The sequence below is a fragment of the Sinohyriopsis cumingii genome, chromosome 7 (assembly GCF_028554795.1).
Source record: "Sinohyriopsis cumingii isolate HCF-2022 chromosome 7, ASM2855479v2, whole genome shotgun sequence".
Lineage (NCBI taxonomy): Eukaryota > Metazoa > Mollusca > Bivalvia > Unionida > Unionidae > Sinohyriopsis > Sinohyriopsis cumingii.
The window spans coordinates 125,821,332-125,839,725 of record NC_142967.1 but is presented as its reverse complement, the minus strand read 5'-3'; the positions used below and the strand labels follow the sequence as shown (position 1 = coordinate 125,839,725).

At 37.7% G+C, this 18,394-nt stretch overlaps 1 protein-coding gene across 3 annotated transcripts; it reads right to left on the bottom strand.

Annotated features, from left to right (window-relative positions):
• Positions 1 to 882: 882 nt before the first annotated feature.
• On the bottom strand, positions 883 to 18,113 carry LOC149796078 (uncharacterized). 3 transcript variants are annotated; one of them, XM_089965988.1, is made up of 3 exons: positions 18,036 to 18,108; positions 6,651 to 6,742; positions 950 to 5,376 (listed from the first exon to the last, which is right to left on the bottom strand). In XM_089965988.1, the coding sequence occupies exons 2-3, from the start codon at positions 6,693 to 6,695 to the stop codon at positions 1,690 to 1,692; spliced, it is 3,732 nt and encodes a 1,243-aa protein (XP_089822114.1). In that variant the 5' UTR covers positions 6,696 to 6,742; positions 18,036 to 18,108; the 3' UTR covers positions 950 to 1,689. The 3 variants fall into 3 exon arrangements, with proteins under 3 accessions (XP_089822113.1, XP_089822114.1, XP_089822115.1); XM_089965987.1 differs by lacking the exon at positions 18,036 to 18,108 and having other exon boundaries at positions 883 to 5,376; positions 6,651 to 7,347; XM_089965989.1 differs by lacking the exon at positions 6,651 to 6,742 and having other exon boundaries at positions 18,036 to 18,113.
• Between the last annotated feature and the right edge of the window lie 281 nt (positions 18,114 to 18,394).

Here is an 18,394-nt window from a genome sequence, read left to right as displayed (position 1 = left end):
CTTGTTTGGTGGTGTATCAACAGTTAGTCTAGTTCCCTGCTCTGTGGACTCCCGATTTGGCAGGATAATATTAAACACCACTATGGGAACCAGACTCATCAAGAAACCAAAAAACAGTGACGTAATACACAGATTTTGTCGCGTACACGTGACAGTTGTTGAAACCAGTTGGAACGACCCTTTATATGTTGGAGATTTTGAAAATAAATGTTATTTAAACAGAATAACGAACAGCTTCATTAAATAAAGTGCATTAATAAAAATTATTATCGACATGATTTTAAAATAAGGATGCAGTAAAAAAACAGCCCAGTTCCCTAACACCGCTCGCCCAAACCCAATGTTTTCTCGATGTCAAAGCAATTGATTTCAATTTCTGCAGGTCCCTCTGTAACTCGTGCCTCACTTACAGTGTGGTCTATGTTTGTGGACCCCGTTGTGCATGAGCTATTGAGGGAGAGGTGTATCTATATTACACATATGCATCATGTTTTGGACTGCTACAGGATAGATTCACAGAATTAAACAAAAATTTGAAAGATTAAGTGATTCACCTATCAAGGCCATCAATCATTTTAGTGGCATGTTGATAAAACAACAGCCTAAAAACTCCCAATATCACCTTTATGATGCATAAATAAAAGTAAAATGTAACTGGCATTTGTAAGTTTCACAGGCAGCCCCCAAAGACTAGAACTTTGCCCAACAGCAAAGAAGCAAGAAATCCACAAATATTAATAGCAATACACAGTTGAATTTTGTTTTTTCTTCCAGTACATAGAAGGCATAGACAGACATGACTATCCCATCAGATCTGGGTACAACATTCTTGCCATTATTTTATCACAAGAAATATGTTTAGAAAATTTTGTTACACACCAATGACACTTTAATAAGAACTGTTTATTTTACATAGAACGAAGGTAATGAGAAATGGAACAAATATCTCTTCATGTCACAATGAACACCATTTATTTATGAGATATAATTACAAAAAATATCTTAATATATTAACAATATTTAAGGGGGCCCCGAGTGGCCGAGTGGTCTAAAGCGCTCTCCGTTACGGATCACTGCCATCTCACCTCTGTCTGCGTGGGTTCAAGTCTCGGATTTGTCTAATGTGGGTATGTGAGAAAGCTTGCCAGTAGCTTCTCAAGGGTCGGTGGTTCTTTCCGGGGATTTCTCGGGTTCTTCCTCCACCATTAATACTGGCCGCAATGTATAGCCTATCTTGTGCTGAAAAATGGCGTTAAACCCTACAACAACAACATTTAAATATTTTTCATTATTTCTCCAGTAATTATTTCTTCTACATTAGGCATGTTAAAGCCTTACTAAATCTATAGAAATGGATACCTAGTATTGCCATGGTGTTTCAATACAACAATAATAACGTTATCTCTGTAAAATGGCATTCCTGGATACATGCTAAAATCAATACATGTCTTTACACCATCCTTCCTTATCTTAACAAACTTCAAAAATCTGTAACCTAAACATGGTAAATGTCATTTTGTTTCTATTAGCAAATGATAAAAGGTATCAATCAGTAAACAAATGTGTGCAAAAGCTATTCTTTTTACCTTTTTCTGTCCTTGATAATCATTTAAAAAGGTCACAGATTTTAAGTTAATCATGCTGTGATACTTAAATGAGAAATTTATTCTGGAAATCTTGTCCATGTCTTCAAGACCTTGAATCCTCGGTTGAAGATTTAAGGTCAGTGTCAGTGCCATCATTTACCGTCTGTGTCCACTGTCCCTGGGAAATGGAAGCATTAGTTTCATTCTCCAACAAAATGAACTGAAATGAAGTGTTACTGGCATCTTTTTTCCTTGACTTAGTCCTCATTCGTGGGAGAATATTGGGTGCTAGTCCATGCTTCTTCCACATGTGTGTTTTGAAGTTTGTTCTTTGTATGAATCCACGTTGACAGATTGCACAGTGGTATGGTCGAACATCTGAATGTGTGAGTGCATGTGCTTCTAGATTGTTCTGTTGTGCAAAAGCCATATTACAAACTTTACATTTAAATGGCTTCAAGCCTGTGTGGATTCTGACGTGGCGTTCCAGTAGAGGATATGATTTAAATACTCTCTGACAATGTTCACAAGAAAATGATTCAATCTTGTATTTCTGATGAATCTGTTCATGCTGTTTTAAGCGTTTGTTACTTGTAAATCTATTTCCACACTTTTCACATGTAAATGGACAGTCCTTTCTATCTGCAGCACATTTTCCAACAGATGCTGTCTTTAAGTGGTACTTGAGGTTGACATGCTGCGAAAATCCCTTCCCACAGTGTGCACAGAGGAATCTCTTATTGGGATTATGAATGCCCATGTGGGTGTAAAGGTTTCCTTGGTTACTGAATCCCTTGTTACACACTTTACAAATATATTTCTTAATCCCTGTGTGCACAGCTGCATGTTGTTTCAAATACAAGGATGTAGCAAATCCCTTATTACAGATTTCACATATATGTGGCTTTGGTCGAGCATTTGGAGACATCTTACAGCATTTCCGATGTGCTGCAAGTGATTTGTGACTTGCATATGGCTTTTCACACCATTCGCATACTACTGTTTGCGGCTCATCCTTCAAATCAGATGTGACATCGTCGTGTACTACGTCTACTGGATGATTAAGCTCATTTTCATCTGGTGAGACTTTTCCACGTGCTTTGAATTTACCCTGTAATTTACATCTTTTTCTTCCAGGTTTTACTTCTAAACTGCTGGACATTTCATCTGAGCGATCTCTACCTTTTCTTTTCTCCACTTCACTTGCTTCAGGCAAGGATTGGCTAAATTCTCCTTTACTACCTTTCCTCCCCCGTTTCTTACTGAGTTCACTATTAAGATGAACACTTTTCTGTGACTTTGTTTTGTCCTTATTTTCTTCGGAGTGGAGCATCTTTTTTCTGATTTGCTTTTTATCAGTTGTTTCATGATCTGAAACATTCATTGATGACAATTTGGGTTTTTCAAACACAGTGGATGGCAACATTCTTTTCAAGGAAAATACGCCAGAATTCAAATTTTTATAATCCACCCGAGGGCGACGTGCATCCCTTTTTGTATATGACTGTAACTGCAAGCTGTCATTTCTAACTGATGATACATTACATTCTGTTTCTTTCAGAATATTATCTTTCATATTCTTTACTTTACTGTCCATCTTTGACTCAACTTTTCCAAGTTGTCTCCTATCCTTCTTGAAGCTCCTGTCAATGCCTGTATGAGCAGCAAGTGACTTCTGTACTTCTTTATCAGAGGGTTTGACAAAAGATACCTCTTTTTCTTCACTCCTATCCATATCTCCATTTTTATCTTCTTTCTTGCTTATTTTCCTCTTCTTTGAGGATTGTATGGTTAAATTGTTTCCCTGAAAATGAAAGTCATCTTCCTCGTGCTCAAGAACAAGGTTAACTTCTTGTCCTTCATTACATGCATTTATTTTGGGCAAAGATTCCTCATTTACTGATTCAGATACTTCAATGCTATTGTTTCTTGATTTGGTGACCTCTAATGACTTAGAGATTTTTTCCTGAGAAGAAACCGATTTTAACACTTCACTCTGATCATTCATGTGTCCTATCCCTGTATTATCTTTGTGTTGCCTTAAAAGTGATTCATCTGTTTCTGTTGCTGCATCAACTTTGGAAATAACACCGGAAGTATTTCTGTTCGTATTTAAAATACTCTGACTCTCTGTAGCTACCACTCCATGAGAAGAAATTACAAATGGCTCAGTACTGTCTTTTCCTTTAACGTTAATAAGTCTTTGCGAGTTAATTTTTTCAAATGGTTTTATTTCTGCTTTGCCTAAAGGCTTTTGACATTGAATTATTACCAACTTTTTACCTGCCATATGGTTAGGAAGTTTAATTCCTTGGGTACATTTTCCCAATTCTCTATCGGTTGAAAGTTTTGGTGATGGCAAAACATAGCTTTTTGATTGGCATGGTGATGGCACAACATAGCTTTTTGACTGGCATGGTGATGAAATCACTTCTGCAGCAACTCTTCCTGCATCTGTTGATAACTGTTTGGCCACAAGAATCTGTGGAGTGATCCCTTGTGATGTAATCATAGGAATGAAAACAATTTTCTTATCTCTAGCTGGATCATTTGCTGGTGATATATTCATCAAAATCTGTGAGCTTTTTGTATTTAAACCTGATGCCATCAGCTGTTGCTTATCAACACTTAATGGATGTTCATTGATCAATACAATATTGTCATTGACTTTTAGGATTTCTGTATTAACTGCTACAGGTTGGGAAATGGGCATTTCACTGCACTGCTGTTCATTATTATTATCCAGGTCAAACTTATTAGCTGTGCCATCTTTATAAAAACCCTCACCCATGAGAGTTTCAAAACTTTTCTGACCTTGGTCAAAATCTCCATCCTTCATCACACTCAAAGATGCTTTATTTGCATCATTTTTATCATCTACCACGTCCTTGTTTACACCAGACAGAGTTTCATTAACAGAAGCATTATTTTGGGGTAAAATATTTCTTGATGAATGTGTTTCACCCAGACTAACATGAACATCATGATTTATGGAGACACATTCTTCTGCCATACCAATCAAGGTCTGAATCTCCTCTTCTGGTGTGTTATCTTTACTTTTAGCTTTTATTTCCAAGATCTGTGCTAGACCATGCTGATCCGCATCCACCCTGTCAGTTCTCCTACAATTTACATTGCTGATATTTGCCACATGTAATTCAGAAGCTGATGAATACACAGTACTTGTCTGTGGATCGGCCAAACACTCCTGTGGAATTTCACTTGTGATGGGTCCCTCACCTGCATACTGGATTCCTGAAATATCTTCACTCCTAATGAATATAAGGGTTCCATCAGTAAATGTAGAACTGTCTTTTGGCTGCAAATCCTCAATGGGAAAAGAAAATAAATTACCCTCTGAAGATGCAAGGGCATCATTAGTGACATAAATAACAGCTGACTTTGGAAACTGTGAATCATGGAGCTCAATCTCAAATGACTGCTCATCCCCTATGGTGATGTTATGTGAACTGGTGGAAATGTCATCCAATTCTGTGCACATTTTTTCAGAATCTGTACCAGTGTAGAGGCTGTTTGTTTCTTGTATCTCTTGAAGACTATCCTGTAACAAGGTGGAGGACTCTAGTGAATCAGTTGTTATCTGACCAGGTCCCATACCGATGGCATGGCTCTTGGTCAAGCCAGGGTCCTCCTTGAACAAGATGTCCTTTGTTCTGGTCATTCTATCACCATCTGCCTGTACTTCTCCAACAGAAGATGATACCATGTCCTCCATAGCATCTGGTTGGCCCTTTTCTATTCGTGGCCTTGCATCTGCTGAGTAATGCTTCTGTAAAAAAGTGAGAAAAAAACCATCATAAATAAGTCCAATAAGCACCTGATATGCAGTCAGCTAAGGGATCGAATATTTGCTCTTTTAAAAATCTGGCTGTGTAATGTAGTAAGCATACAAAAGTAAGGTCACTGCATATCCATAGACTGATCTTCCTGTAAAAGACAGACAAAATCTAATGACACAGACTTTTAACACATGACTGGAAAGTAGGTGACCATTATATACATGACTGGAAAGCAGGTGACCATTATATACATGACTGGAAAGCAGATGACCATTATATACATGACACTAATATTGGTTTGTTTGCTTATTTGTTTGTGATCTTAATGCCATTTTTTATCACATGACTGGCTGTACATTTCAGCCAGCATATTTGGTGGAGGAAGAACCTGTGAAAACCCTGGGAAGAACCACTGACCCATGGGAAGCTACTGGCAAGCTTTCTATCATACTCATATTGGCTGATACTCAAACCCACACTGACAAGGTGTTAGTGATCTGTAGGGGCAAGTACTTAAACTATTCAGCCACTGAGGGACACCATTTATATTGGAAATTTGCACATGGGAAATTAGAACGGCCACAGGCAACTGACATCAGGTGACCACTCTATAAAGGCAAATATTGGGACAGCCTGGACTGTACTGGATTAATAACATGAAATCTTTAATAATCTAAACTCAGATAAATATAAAATATGAATAATTTTATCTCCTGGAATGCGTAAGGAAACATAACAATCAAAATGGAAATTGTTTGATTACATTTCCTTGCTCATCTCAACAAGAGGCAACTCCTTTTATTTCAGTCACAATGATCATAATTTACTACACACAGCAAGCATTATACTGTACATAGCAAGCAGTGTCTGCATATAGCAAACAGTGTACTGCATATAGCAAGCAGTGTATTGCATATAGCAAGCAATGTACTGCATATAGCAAGCAATGTACTACATATAGGAAGCAGTATATGGTACTGCATATAGCAAGCAGTGTACTGAATATAGCAAGCAGACCATGTTCAGACCTTGCATCAATTGAGGTGTGTTTTTTATTTGGATTTTTAACATAGCTTTAAAAAAAATCTGTCATATTGGTATGATGTCTGCAGTGTGGTAGTTTATAATGATGTCTAGCACTGGGGCATCATGCCACAGACATGTGGCATCATGTCCCACCCGTTTCCATTACCCTGACACACAGATAACCAGTCCTAACACTAACTTCTTAATGCTGAACATCTAGTGAGGCATCTTCTAGTACCATTTTTATGACTTGGCTGGGGTTTGAACCTGCAACCTCCTGCATCCGAGGCAGATGCTCTAACCAACAGGTCACCAGAGTGGTCTCATCAACTGAGGAGTGGTCAAAACAAAATAAGATGGTAATAAGTGAATCTAAGACAAAATGCATGCTTATGGGAACATCATAAAATGCGCAAAATTAAAGAAGATATATGACAGTACATTAATAATAAGGAGCTGAAAATGTAAGAGATCAGCAGCTATTAGAAGAAATCATTGACAGAAGTCTCAAGTGGGGATAAATAGTGGCCCTCAGGGTGGTTTGAATCTGAGACCCCTTGCCTAAAGGAATATCTAAGCAGAATTGATCATTAACTGCTATGAATATATGAAGATCCTGCTGAAAGTAATTTTCAAAACATAATTAGAGATCAAACCAAAACAAAAGATTTTTTACTTCTTTCATTTTTATTGCTTACACTTTAGCAGAATACCTCGTGGGAGATTAACTGTATTTAAGTAGCTGACAAATGAGTCACCCTCTTCAAATAAAGACATTATAATTATTATTACTGACTCAGGTATTAACTGTATATAAAGACCACTTTTGCGTTTTTTGTGTGGACTCTATGTTGTCATTACACACAGTCTGACTACTTTTCTGTCTTGCAATATACAATATTAAATACATGATCATTCTGAACAGAAACAATTTACAAAGAATAACTTCATGTATGCATTACAGAGCCTAATGGCAAGTAAGCACAATCCTGGCTATACAGTGCTAATCTGGCTCCAAGAATAAACTATATTCTTCTATAAATTTCACTGCATTAAGAATTCTGATACAATTTTTTGACAAAAAATCTGTACATATTTGAAGTTATGTTATTTTATAACCATTTGATACTGAATCAGAAAAGAAACTGTACATATTTGAAATTATGCTATGCCAATGTAACAATGCATGTATATCTGACCACTGGTATAGAGTGAAGATGTCAGTGAAACAAAGCATGCATCTCTGACCACTGGCAAAGAATGAAGATGTCATTGTAACAATGCATGTATATTTGACCACTGGCAAAGAGTAAAGATGTCAGTGTAACAATGCATGTATATCTGACCACTGGCAAAGAGTTGTTGTAGTAGGGTTTAACGCCATTTTTCAGCACATGATAGGCTATTCATGGCGGCCAGTATTAACGGTGGAGGAAGAACCCGGGAAAACCCCGGAAAGAACCACCGACCCACAAGAAGCTACTGACAAGCTTTCTCACATACCCACGTTGGCTGAATCCGAGACTCGAACCCACGCAGACAGAGGTGAGATGGCAGTGATCCGTAACGGAGAGCACGTTAGACCACTCGGCCACTCGGGGCCCCCTGGCAAAGAGTAAAGATGTCAGTGTAACAATGCATGTATATCTGACCACTGGCAAAGAGTGAAGATGTCATTGTAACAATGCATGTATATCTGACCACTGGCAAAGAGTAAAGATGTCAGTGTAACAATGCATGTATATCTGACTACTGGCAAAGAGTAAAGATGTCAGTGTAACAATGCATGCATATCTGACCACTGGCAAAGAGTGTAGACGTCAATGTAACAATGCATGTATCTCTGACCATTAGCAGAGAGTGAATATGTCAATGTAACAATGCATGTATCTCTGACCACTGGCAAAGAGTGCAGACGTTAATGTAACAATGCATGTATCTCTGACCATTGGCAAAGAGTGAAAATGTCAATGTAACAAAGCATGTAACTCTGACCACTGACAGAGAGTGTAGATGTCAATATAACAATCCATGTATCTCTAACCACTGGCGAAGAGTGAAGATTTCAATGTAACAATGCATGTATCTCTGACCACTGGTAAAGAGTGCAGATGTCAATGTAACAATGCATGTATCTCTGACCACTGGTAAAGAGTGCAGAGGTCAATGTAACAATGCATGCATCTCTGACCACTGGCAAAGAGTGCAGATGTTAATGTAACAACGCATGTATCTCTGATCACTGGTAAAGAGTGCAGATGTCAATGTAAGAAAGCATGTAACTCTGATCACTGGCAGAGAGTGCAGATGTCAATGTAACAATGCGTGTATCTCTAACCACTGTCAAAGAGTAAAGATGTCAACGTAACAATGCATGTATCTCTAACCACTGTCAAGGAGTGCAGATGTCAATGTAACAATGCATGTATCTCTGACCACTGGCAAAGAGTAAAGATGTCAATGTAACAATGCATGTATCTCTGACCACTGGCAAAGAGTAAAGATGTCAATGTAACAATGCATGTATCTCTGACCATTAGCAGAGAGTGAATATGTCAATGTTGTTGTTGTTGTTATTTTAGGGCTTAACGCCATTTTTCAGCACACGATAGGCTATACATGGCGGCCAATATTAATGGTGGAGGAAGAACCAGGGAAAACCCCGGAAAGAACCACCGACCCACGAGAAGCTACTGGCAAGCTTTCTCACATACCCACATAGGCTGAATCCGAGACTCGAACCCACGCAGACAGAGGTGAGATGGCAGTGATCTGTAACGGAGAGCGCTTTAGACCACTCGGCCACTCGGGGCCCCGAATATGTCAATGTAACAATGCATGTATCTCTGACCACTGGCAAAGAGTAAAGATGTCAATGTAACAATGCATGTATCTCTGACCACTGGCAAAGAGTAAAGATGTCAATGTAACAATGCATGTATCTCTGACCACTGGCAAAGAGTGCAGATGTCAATGTAACAATGCATGTATCTCTGACCACTGGCAAAGAGTAAAGATGTCAATGTAACAATGCATGTATCTCTGACCATTACCAGAGAGTGAATATGTCATTGTAACAATGCATGTATCTCTGACCACTGGCAAAGAGTAAAGATGTCAATGTAACAATGCATGTATCTCTGACCACTGGCAACGAGTAAAGATGTCAATGTAACAATGCATGTATCTCTAACCACTGGCAAAGAGTAAAGATGTCAGTGTAACAAAGCATGTATCTCTCACCACTGTCAAAGAGTAAAGATGTCAATGTAACAAAGCATGTATCTCTGGTCATTGGCAAGGTGTGTAGATGTCAATGTAACAATGCATGTATCTCTGACCACTGAGAAAGAGTAAAGATGTCAATGTAACAAAGCATGTATCTATGACCACTGGCAAAGAGTAAAGATGTCAATGCAACAATGCATGTATCTCTGACCACTGGCAAAGAGTGCAGATGTCAATGTAACAATGCATGTATCTCTAACCACTGGCAAAGAGTAAAGATGTAAATGTAACAATGCATGTATCTCTGACCATTGGCAAAGAGTGAAAAAGTCAATGTAACAATGCATGTATCTCTGACCACTGGCAAAGTGTAAAGATGTCAATGTAACAATGCATGTATCTCTAACCACTGGCAAAGAGTAAAGATGTCAGTGTAACAAAGCATGTATCTCTCACCACTGTCAAAGAGTAAAGATGTCAATGTAACAAAGCATGTATCTCTGGTCATTGGCAAGGTGTGTAGATGTCAATGTAACAATGCATGTATCTCTGACCACTGAAAAAGAGTAAAGATGTCAATGTAACAAAGCATGTATCTATGACCACTGGCAAAGAGTAAAGATGTCAATGTAACAATGCATGTATCTCTGACCACTGGCAAAGAGTAAAGATGTCAATGTAACAATGCATGTATCTCTAACCACTGGCAAAGAGTAAAGATGTCAGTGCAACAAAGCATGTATCTCTCACCACTGTCAAAGAGTAAAGATGTCAATGTAACAAAGCATGTATCTCTGGTCATTGGCAAGGTGTGTAGATGTCAATGTAACAATGCATGTATCTCTGACCACTGAGAAAGAGTAAAGATGTCAATGTAACAAAGCATGTATCTATGACCACTGGCAAAGAGTAAAGATGTCAATGCAACAATGCATGTATCTCTGACCACTGGCAAAGAGTGCAGATGTCATTGTAACAATGCATGTATCTCTGACCACTGGCAAAGAGTAAAGATGTCAATGTAACAATGCATGTATCTCTGACCACTGGCAAAGAGTGCAGATGTCAATGTAACAATGCATGTATCTCTAACCACTGGCAAAGAGTAAAGATGTAAATGTAACAATGCATGTATCTCTGACCATTGGCAAAGAGTGAAAAAGTCAATGTAACAATGCATGTATCTCTGACCACTGGCAAAGTGTAAAGATGTCAATGTAACAATGCATGTATCTCTAACCACTGGCAAAGAGTAAAGATGTCAGTGTAACAAAGCATGTATCTCTCACCACTGTCAAAGAGTGCAGATGTCAATGTAACAAAGCATGTATCTCTGGTCATTGGCAAGGTGTGTAGATGTCAATGTAACAATGCATGTATCTCTGACCACTGAGAAAGAGTAAAGATGTCAATGTAACAATGCATGTATCTCTGACCACTGGCAAAGAGTAAAGATGTCAATGTAACAATGCATGTATCTCTGACCATTAGCAGAGAGTGAATATGTCAACGTAACAATGCATGTATCTCTGACCACTGGCAAAGAGTAAAGATGTCAATGTAACAATGCATGTATCTCTGACCACTGGCAAAGAGTAAAGATGTCAATGTAACAATGCATGTATCTCTGACCACTGGCAAAGAGTAAAGATGTCAATGTAACAATGCATGTATCTCTAACCACTGGCAAAGAGTAAAGATGTCAGTGTAACAAAGCATGTATCTCTCACCACTGTCAAAGAGTAAAGATGTCAATGTAACAAAGCATGTATCTCTGGTCATTGGCAAGGTGTGTAGATGTCAATGTAACAATGCATGTATCTCTGACCACTGAGAAAGAGTAAAGATGTCAATGTAACAAAGCATGTATCTCTGACCACTGGCAAAGAGTAAAGATGTCAATGCAACAATGCATGTATCTCTGACCACTGGCAAAGAGTGCAGATGTCATTGTAACAATGCATGTATCTCTGACCACTGGCAAAGAGTGCAGATGTCAATGTAACAATGCATGTATCTCTGACCACTGGCAAAGAGTGCAGATGTCAATGTAACAATGCATGTATCTCTGACCACTGGCAAAGAGTGCAGATGTCAATGTAACAATGCATGTATCTCTGACCACTGGCAAAGAGTGCAGATGTCAATGTAACAATGCATGTATCTCTAACCACTGGCAAAGAGTAAAGATGTCAATGTAATAAAGCATCTATCTCTGACCATTGGCAAAGAGTGAAAAAGTCAATGTAACAATGCATGCATCTCTGACCACTGGCAAAGAGTAAAGATGTCAATGTAACAATGCATGTATCTCTAACCACTGGCAAAGAGTAAAGATGTCAGTGTAACAAAGCATGTATCTCTCACCACTGTCAAAGAGTAAAGATGCCAATGTAACAAAGCATGTATCTCTGGTCATTGGCAAGGTGTGTAGATGTCAATGTAACAATGCATGTATCTCTGACTATTGGCAATGAGTAAAGATGTCAGTGTAACAAAGCATGTATCTCTGACCACTGAGAAAGAGTAAAGATGTCAATGTAACAAAGCATGTATCTCTGACCACTGGCAAAGAGTGCAGATGTCAATGTAACAATGCATGTATCTCTGACCACTGGCAAAGAGTGCAGATGTCATTGTAACAATGCATGTATCTCTGTGTAACAAGATAACCGGGTGGGATATTTCGGATTAACAACAGAACACGTTTTGACGACACAGATATATGGTTTAATGTGGTGATTTATATGAGTAGTGGATGATGAAGATGTGTGCGTATTTATAATCCAAATATTGGATCTATTTAACAAAAAACGCACAGTTTCAAAGATGGAAAAAAATGTACAAATAAATTTAGGTCAGTAACCCTAAAACACAGGATAAATGATTTCACAAATGATTCAATAATGGAAAGATGAATATAGTTCACTCAAATAGTAAACAATGTAAGCGTTTACACATAGTAAAAAAAATGTATTCGCTCAGGTAGCGAAATTATGTCACTAAACAAGAACGGATATACAATCTATCCTTCCAGTCCTGAATAATACACTGGGTCTTACTAACCCAAAATTAGCATACAGCTAAAAATACATGTGTGGAGATGCACTCCGTCACCCGTGCACCATACCCGCTCCACAGCTCCTCCGAATCAATTTCACAACCAATATAGACTCCGGACCCTCGGAATACTATGATCACTTGAAACATTAGACCCTCCGGACACTTGAAATATTAGACCCTCCGGACCCCCTGGTCCTTTGACGGCTCTACAGCTGGGTCACCTTAGTCACTCTTGACATTCCGGATGCTAGACATTAGACGCTCCGGCACCTTAAACGCTCCGGACACACGGACGTTTCTACACTCTGACAACACCGGACACCCCGGATATTCCTACCATCAAAAACTCAGCCCTACAGCTGGAGTTGTGCGAATCCTTTAAGCAGGCTGCTTGCTGACAAAACCATTAGTATTGTAAAGGTCCTTTACATGTAGTAACGTATATATACCTTTAGAATTTTCATTACTCTTTATCAAAGGCACCTTGCACGTGTGGCACAGGACGTATCGTACTCACGATTTCGAAATACATAGACCATATTATAATCACCCTCGGGTATCGTTGTACAGAGAAAAAGAAACGAAACCCGAGTACATGTATTTAATTAACAACATTTACACCATTCCGTGACACTCTGACCACTGGCAAAGAGTGCAGATGTCAATGTAACAATGCATGTATCTCTAACCACTGGCAAAGAGTAAAGATGTCAGTGTAACAAAGCATGTATCTCTGACCACTGAGAAAGAGTAAAGATGTCAATGTAACAAAGCATGTATCTCTGACCACTGGCAAAGAGTGCAGATGTCAATGTAACAATGCATGTATCTCTGACCACTGGCAAAGAGTGCAGATGTGATTGTAACAATGCATGCATCTCTGACCACTGGCAAAGAGTGCAGATGTCAATGTAACAATGCATGTATCTCTAACCACTGGCAAAGAGTAAAGATGTCAGTGTAACAAAGCATGTATCTCTGACCACTGAGAAAGAGTAAAGATGTCAGTGTAACAAAGCATGTATCTCTGACCACTGGCAAAGAGTGCAGATGTCAATGTAACAATGCATGTATCTCTGACCACTGGCAAAAAGTGCAGATGTCAATGTAACAATGCATGTATCTCTGACCACTGGCAAAGAGTGCAGATGTCAATGTAACAATGCATGTATCTCTAACCACTGGCAAAGAGTAAAGATGTCAATGTAACAATGCATGTATCTGACCATTGGCAAAGAGTGCAAAAGTCAATGTAACAATGCATGTATCTCTGACCACTGTCAAAGAGTGCAGATGTCAATGTAACAATGCATGCATCTCTAACCACTGGCAAAGAGTAAAGATGTCAATGTAACAATGCATGTATCTCTAACCACTGGCAAAGAGTAAAGATGTCAGTGTAACAAAGCATGTATCTCTGACCACTGTCAAAGAGTAAAGATGTCAATGTAACAAAGCATGTATCTCTGGTCATTGGCAAGGTGTGTAGATGTCAATGTAACAATGTATGTATCTTTGACCATTAGCAGAGAGTGAATATGTCAATGTAACAATGCATGTATCTCTGACCACTGGCAAAGAGTAAAGATGTCAATGTAACAATGCATGTATCTCTGACCACTGGCAAAGAGTAAAGATGTCAATGTAACAATGCATGTATCTCTAACCACTGGCAAAGAGTAAAGATGTCAGTGTAACAAAGCATGTATCTCTGACCACTGTCAAAGAGTAAAGATGTCAATGTAACAAAGCATGTATCTCTGGTCATTTGCAAGGTGTGTAGATGTCAATGTAACAATGCATGCATCTCTGACCACTGAGAAAGAGTAAAGATGTCAATGTAACAAAGCATGTATCTCTGACCACTGGCAAAGAGTGCAGATGTCAATGTAACAATGCATGTATCTCTGACCACTGGCAAAGAGTAAAGATGTCATTGTAACAATGCATGTATCTCTGACCACTGGCAAAGAGTGCAGATGTCAATGTAACAATGCATGTATCTCTAACCACTGGGAAAGAGTAAAGATGTCAATGTAACAATGCATGTATCTCTGATCATTGGCAAGGTGTGTAGATGTCAATGTAACAATGCATGTATCTCTGACCACTGGCAAACAGTGCAGATGTCAATGTAACAATGCATGTATCTCTGACCACTGGCAAAGAGTAAAGATGTCAATGTAACAAAGCATGTATCTCTGACCACTGGCAAAGAGTAAAGATGTCAATGTAACAATGCATGTATCTCTGACCACTGTCAAAGAGTGCAGATGTCAATGTAACAATGCATGCATCTCTAACCACTGGCAAAGAGTAAAGATGTCAATGTAACAATGCATGTATCTCTAACCACTGGCAAAGAGTAAAGATGTCAGTGTAACAAAGCATGTATCTCTGACCACTGTCAAAGAGTAAAGATGTCAATGTAACAAAGCATGTATCTCTGGTCATTGGCAAGGTGTGTAGATGTCAATGTAACAATGCATGTATCTCTGACCACTGGCAAAGAGTAAAGATGTCAATGTAACAATGCATGTATCTCTGACCACTGGCAAAGAGTAAAGATGTCAATGTAACAATGCATGTATCTCTGACCACTGGCAAAGAGTAAAGATGTCAATGTAACAATGCATGTATCTCTGACCACTGGCAAAGAGTAAAGATGTCAATGTAACAATGCATGTATCTCTAACCACTGGCAAAGAGTAAAGATGTCAATGTAACAATGCATGTATCTCTAACCACTGACAAAGAGTAAAGATGTCAGTGTAACAAAGCATGTATCTCTGACCACTGTCAAAGAGTAAAGATGTCAATGTAACAAAGCATGTATCTCTGGTCATTGGCAAGGTGTGTAGATGTCAATGTAACAATGCATGTATCTCTGACCACTGGCAAAGAGTAAAGATGTCAATGTAAAAATGCATCTCGACCACTGGCAAAAGAGTAAAGATGTCAATGTAACAATGCATGTATCTCTGACCACTGGCAAAAAGTAAAGATGTCAATGTAAAAATGCATGTATCTCTAACCACTGGCAAAGAGTAAAGATGTCAGTGTAACAAAGCATGTTATCTCTGACCACTGTCAAAGAGTAAAGATGTCAATGTAACAAAGCATGTATCTCTGGTCATTGGCAAGGTGTGTAGATGTCAATGTAACAATGCATGTATCTCTGACCACTGGCAAAGAGTGCAGATGTCATTGTAACAAAGCATGTATCTCTGGTCATTGGCAAGGTGTGTAGATGTCAATGTAACAATGCATGCAAATTAGGCTTAAAGTCACAAAGGATTTGATCGCATAATGTATGCATTTGTGCCTCATGGGAAGAATCTTACTGACATTAAAGCAGCATCAGACCCAGGCAGTTATGGCGGACAGTCAGCAATCTGAATCTATGCACATGGGAAACAAATTAAACTTCAGTAGAGTTGTACTGATTTTGCCACATTCCAAAGGAAACATTAAAATGGAAATTTTCCTGTCTGAGCAAAATTCGTGTTGACTCTAGAGGAAACCTGAATCCAATAATAGTACATTGCTATGTATATTTCATTTAATTGTTTGTTTGTTTGTTAGTTTTAAAAAATTTATTTCATTACATGCTATTTTAATGTAACATTGTAAGCTGTACTTGACCTTATCCAAAACTAACCTGCTTGACGTGACTGATTTTTTAAAAATATATTTCATTTTATGCAAACAACTAATGCAAAGCTAAATTATTCTCTATGTTTATGGGCTTAATATCAGGATCTTTATTAATAGAAGAAGTAAATATATTGATTTGGGTCAGGGTTTTGGACCTTCCTATGTGAATTTTACTGGTTATGGTTTTGATTTTGTAAACATCAGGATCATACAAGATGGTTATTTTGCATTAGGTAATTTTTTTTTATACAGAAAATGCTAATTGTGACCTAATGTCAAGTAGAGAGCTATATAATCTTGTAATTGTGAGGACTTGGTCATTTGTGCTTTAACATCTAACACTTTCAAGTTGTATATTATATGTTGTGACCAGTAGTTCTGGGCTGGAATCTTTTTTGTTCAAATTATTGAATTCAAGTGATTATTTTCTCTAAAAATACAAAAGTTCTCTGATAAAATACATGGATAAAATCATTCACTGGAATTTATAGTATATTCAAACCTGGCATTATATTTCTGTGGTTCAACAAAAGACTGTAGACACACCAGCTCTTTAATAGCTACCACAGACACGTCATCTACTTCAATTTTGTAATTTTTTTCTGGACTTTTACTGAATTTGATTCAGGACTTCAAATTACAATGACTTATGTCTGTTATTCTTGGATTATCTTGGGATTTAATTCACAATACCTTAAGTTGTTTTTTTTTCATTTTCACTTTTTATTCCTTGGAAATAATTATATTTGTTAAATTTGACATAGTTTGATGTCTTTCACTCTTTCTGTTACTTATTTTAACAACATCATCTCCCAGGTGTTAAGATCAGCAATCATAACTACCACCAATATAATCCTGCAACGACTTAAGAAACACTAAAAGTACCTGTGGTGCATTAAGAAGAGTATGGACGGCAACAATAGTTCTGTGAAAGGACTGATTGAATGAGATGATGTTAATATTTTAATATTAATTTTTTTTAAATTTGTCCAATAGTTGTAATTTTTGACCATCTGGATGTTAACAATCGGTTGGTTAAAATCTCCCGTTGTTGAGGTAAAAAATACTAACCAAAGTTTGAAAATCTCCTGTTCTGACTTGTATTTCTGTCACGTGCATTAACATTTCCACAAATTCGATCATGATTTATTGCCTGTAATCTAAAATGGGTTAGGGCAAGAAACTCGCTCTCCATTTATTGCTAATATCATGCCCATCACTCTTCCCTATGTTCCACATATTAAAGGATGCCATGTAAAATGTTAATATATAAAGAATTTAAATGCTATGCACATGCTATCGATTTGTATACAGAAAAATCAAGGAATGAGCTTTCACAATTTATTCATAATCCACGTCTTACGGATCATTGATAACGAGAAAATGTCAATAAAAAAAATAAAAAAAAGAAATGTTATTCCCACAGTACAGACACTGACACTTTAGTTTAATTTCTGTATTATTTTTATTATTATAGATGTTGGTAATTCGTTTTTTGTCATTTTTTTTTTTTATGGAAGGAACGTAAAACTCCCGTAGCTCGCCATATTGGATGGTTTCATAACAAACCTCTAACAAGATTAGTTTTTTTAAAAGACATAGATATACGTGTGATATTGCTCTAACGAAAAACAAAACGAAATAAAACAAACCCACTAAACTTAATATAATATACCTTAGCCATAATCAACAATCTGCATTATCAGCATAGTAAAATCTTTTTAAAAAAATCCACATACAATATAGAACCAGTACATCGATGCCAATGACCTTTCTGGTCTTGTACTCCAGAGATTTATTTGTAGGAGTTATGTCCCTTACATCAGTATTGGAGATTAATCCAGTGTCGTGTAGCATATGGATTACTTCTAATTGCACAGTAGCAATATATTTATTTTCGTCTCACTCTTAGAGTGTTTGAGATGAAGAGTTTGTTTTTATTTCTGGATAATATTCACTTCTAAGTGTATATTAAGTTTGGTAAGCTTCATATAGTAGACTTTTCACAGTTACAAACAGGAAAAACAATATAAA